Genomic DNA, 2,628 nt, shown 5'->3' on the forward strand with positions numbered 1-2,628 from the left:
GTAACAGTTTTACTATAACAACAGTAAACTACATTGTTACATTTCGCAACAGTATGTGTAAAAAGCCAAAGTCAGTGCAAAGGTTGAGATAGCTTCTTTCTCACCAGATCAGCATATCTGCATGTGGGAGGACCGCCTGGTGATGGATAGAGGAGCGGTATCTCGGTTCCCAAGGCCATAGGAACTATGTGTTTTCTGAAGGTCCTAGGCGACCCCTGTGAAAGGGTCATTCCACCCCCAAAGGGGTCGCGACCCACAGGTTGAGAATCACTGCCCTAGAACTGTTTCCAATTATATGAATATATCGCACTGTCCAATGTAACAGTCAAGTATTCATGAATATGAACACCTGAAAAGTACATCATCTACCTAAAGAAAGTAATTTTTTCATTAATTTTATTTTAAATAGGGGTGAGGGGTTATCATATTGGGCAGACTACATCTTTCCCAAACAAAAGCCTTAAACCATACAAAATAACTGAGGGTCTTCGTCCCTATTCTAGTATCTGAAATCTCAATTATTGCCTTGTCTTATGGTTTGGTGTCTTTGTCTTAGGGACTCAGGAACCTGTATGAGCTATTCTCTGAGAGTCTTGTCCTTACAACCCAGCTTTCGAAATTTCATTTCAGTGCTAATCTTAGCACCTGGTGCAAGATTTAGGTGGGACAGGGAAAATGCTTCTATTTACTTAGGACTAGAAGTGGCCAGCTCAATATAGTTGCATAACCTTCTTAAACATTCATTAAAAATATACACATAAATAGCAGGACCCAATTTATTCTAGTTCAAAATGTGCTATAATATTTTCCCCTATATATCACGCATGACAATACAGGTAGTCCCTGATGTATGATTTTTCAACTTACCAATAAAGGTCCTTAAGACCACCCTTATTGCTAATAATATGTAACATAAACATTGCAGCCCATAATTTGCTGGTGTTATCACTCTCCTGCCTCCAAAGACAATGATGAGAGCTATAAAGATACTGATAATAAAAGGCAATAATAATGAAAACTAAATATATATATTAAATATCTGAATTACATCAAAAGTAACCTCACAGCAGTGTCCTAAATAAGTCAAAGACTACCTTACTGGAATTTAATTACCACTATATAATCTATAATACCTTATACAAAGTACCTAGGAGATGCTCAATCAAGGTTTAACTGAATAATCAAAGTATTTGGACTCTTACTTTGTTATTGTGTATGTAACACGCCACTCCTAAAAACATACTTTTACACCCACACACCCTCAGACATCACTGCATTGATATCTATTTTTAAACATGCCCTCTCAAACAAAGTGGAAAACAAAAATTGCGAAAGACGTAGGATGATACAATAGAGAAAAATGAAGGGAAATTCCAAATGCTTACAATTCTTCCAAATATAGACTTTTTAAGACCAGTAACCTTGGTTTCCTGGGAAATTCACAAGTGTCTACAAAAAGTTATTCATTCCTACTTTGAAACTTTAAGGCTCCCTATATAACATATAATCTCCTATTCAATTTGTTTACATCCTTATAAATGCTGCACTACAAAATTTACATTTAAAGGGAAGCCACGCAAACGATATCGAGGGAGGTGTTTCGAGATTGATGAGGGCAACAGGTGTGCATAGGTGCTTGACTTGATGGATGGATGTATGGAATGTGATGAGAAATTTACGAGCCCTCAATAAAATAATTTTTTTAAATAAATAAAGGGAAGCCGCATATTCACAAGTAGTATAATGCATGTTCAAATCTCCACACGAAGGAATACTGATGGTCTACTACAGCATTTACAGAGTAGCTACCAGGAGTACCCGTAATTCTCACACTAGCAGATAAACGTTTTTACCACTCTCATTTTGGTTCGTTGTTCTTTACGTGTGTGTATGTATACACACTTTTTTAAAAAGTGCAGAAGTAGGACAGGCTTTGCTTTCTGTTGGGATTTTTTTAATATCTGAAGGCAATCTGGTGTTTAACTTCACAAGGTTGTTTACCAGCAAGTCGGTGTTTTCGAAGCAGCAAGCCATAAAACACAAATGAAATGGGATTTTTTCCCCCAAAAATCATTTTGTACGTAGGGATTCGAGGCACAAAACCCACCCTAACAGATTGAGTAGCATGCAGCCCAGTCACCAGCAACAAATTCCCACAGAAGCTTCGTTCCTCGATCATTGTCAACAAGAGCTCCGGCCAGTGCTCCACCGTGCCACCCAGGATGTAATGAATGATGTGCAGACCTTGCACCCATCCCAGGGCGTTCCGAAAGGTGTCCCTAGGGAGGCTGCTGTCCGCCTGCTCGGGACACCCACCTTCAAGCCTAGCGAAGTCTTATTGGAACTCTTGGGCTTCCAGTTTGGGGGCTGGAGCCGACCGTCCTGCTTAACTTCCCTGCTGTCATCCCGGGATTCCTAAGCCTCCTTCAACTGTCTACACTTTGCCAAGCACCCCGAAACCCACGGGGCTCCGGGGACCCCGCCCGGGAGGCGCCCCGCGGGTGGTCTTACCGAGCAGCGAGCCGATGAAGATGACGACCTGGACGGTGGTGGTGAACTGCCGGTACCGGGGCGCCTCGCCCAACTCCCCGAGGGCGCTGCGGTGGGCGCCCGACGCGTTGAGCGGCT

At 41.8% G+C, this 2,628-nt stretch overlaps 1 protein-coding gene across 1 annotated transcript in view; it reads right to left on the reverse strand.

Annotated features, from left to right (window-relative positions):
• GPR176 (G protein-coupled receptor 176) overlaps positions 1-2,626 on the reverse strand; it is a gene marked incomplete at its 5' end in the record, with an annotated part of 200,952 nt that extends 198,326 nt beyond the window's left edge. Inside the window, one exon of the mRNA XM_004712697.4 lies at positions 2,512-2,626. Coding sequence (XP_004712754.2) covers positions 2,512-2,626 — 115 coding nt within the window. The remainder of the gene's footprint in view (positions 1-2,511) is intronic.
• Positions 2,627-2,628: the final 2 nt, after the last annotated feature.

This window comes from Echinops telfairi, unplaced genomic scaffold, assembly GCF_000313985.2.
Source record: "Echinops telfairi isolate 266 unplaced genomic scaffold, ASM31398v2 ScPeMD7_18;HRSCAF=68, whole genome shotgun sequence".
NCBI lineage: Eukaryota > Metazoa > Chordata > Mammalia > Afrosoricida > Tenrecidae > Echinops > Echinops telfairi.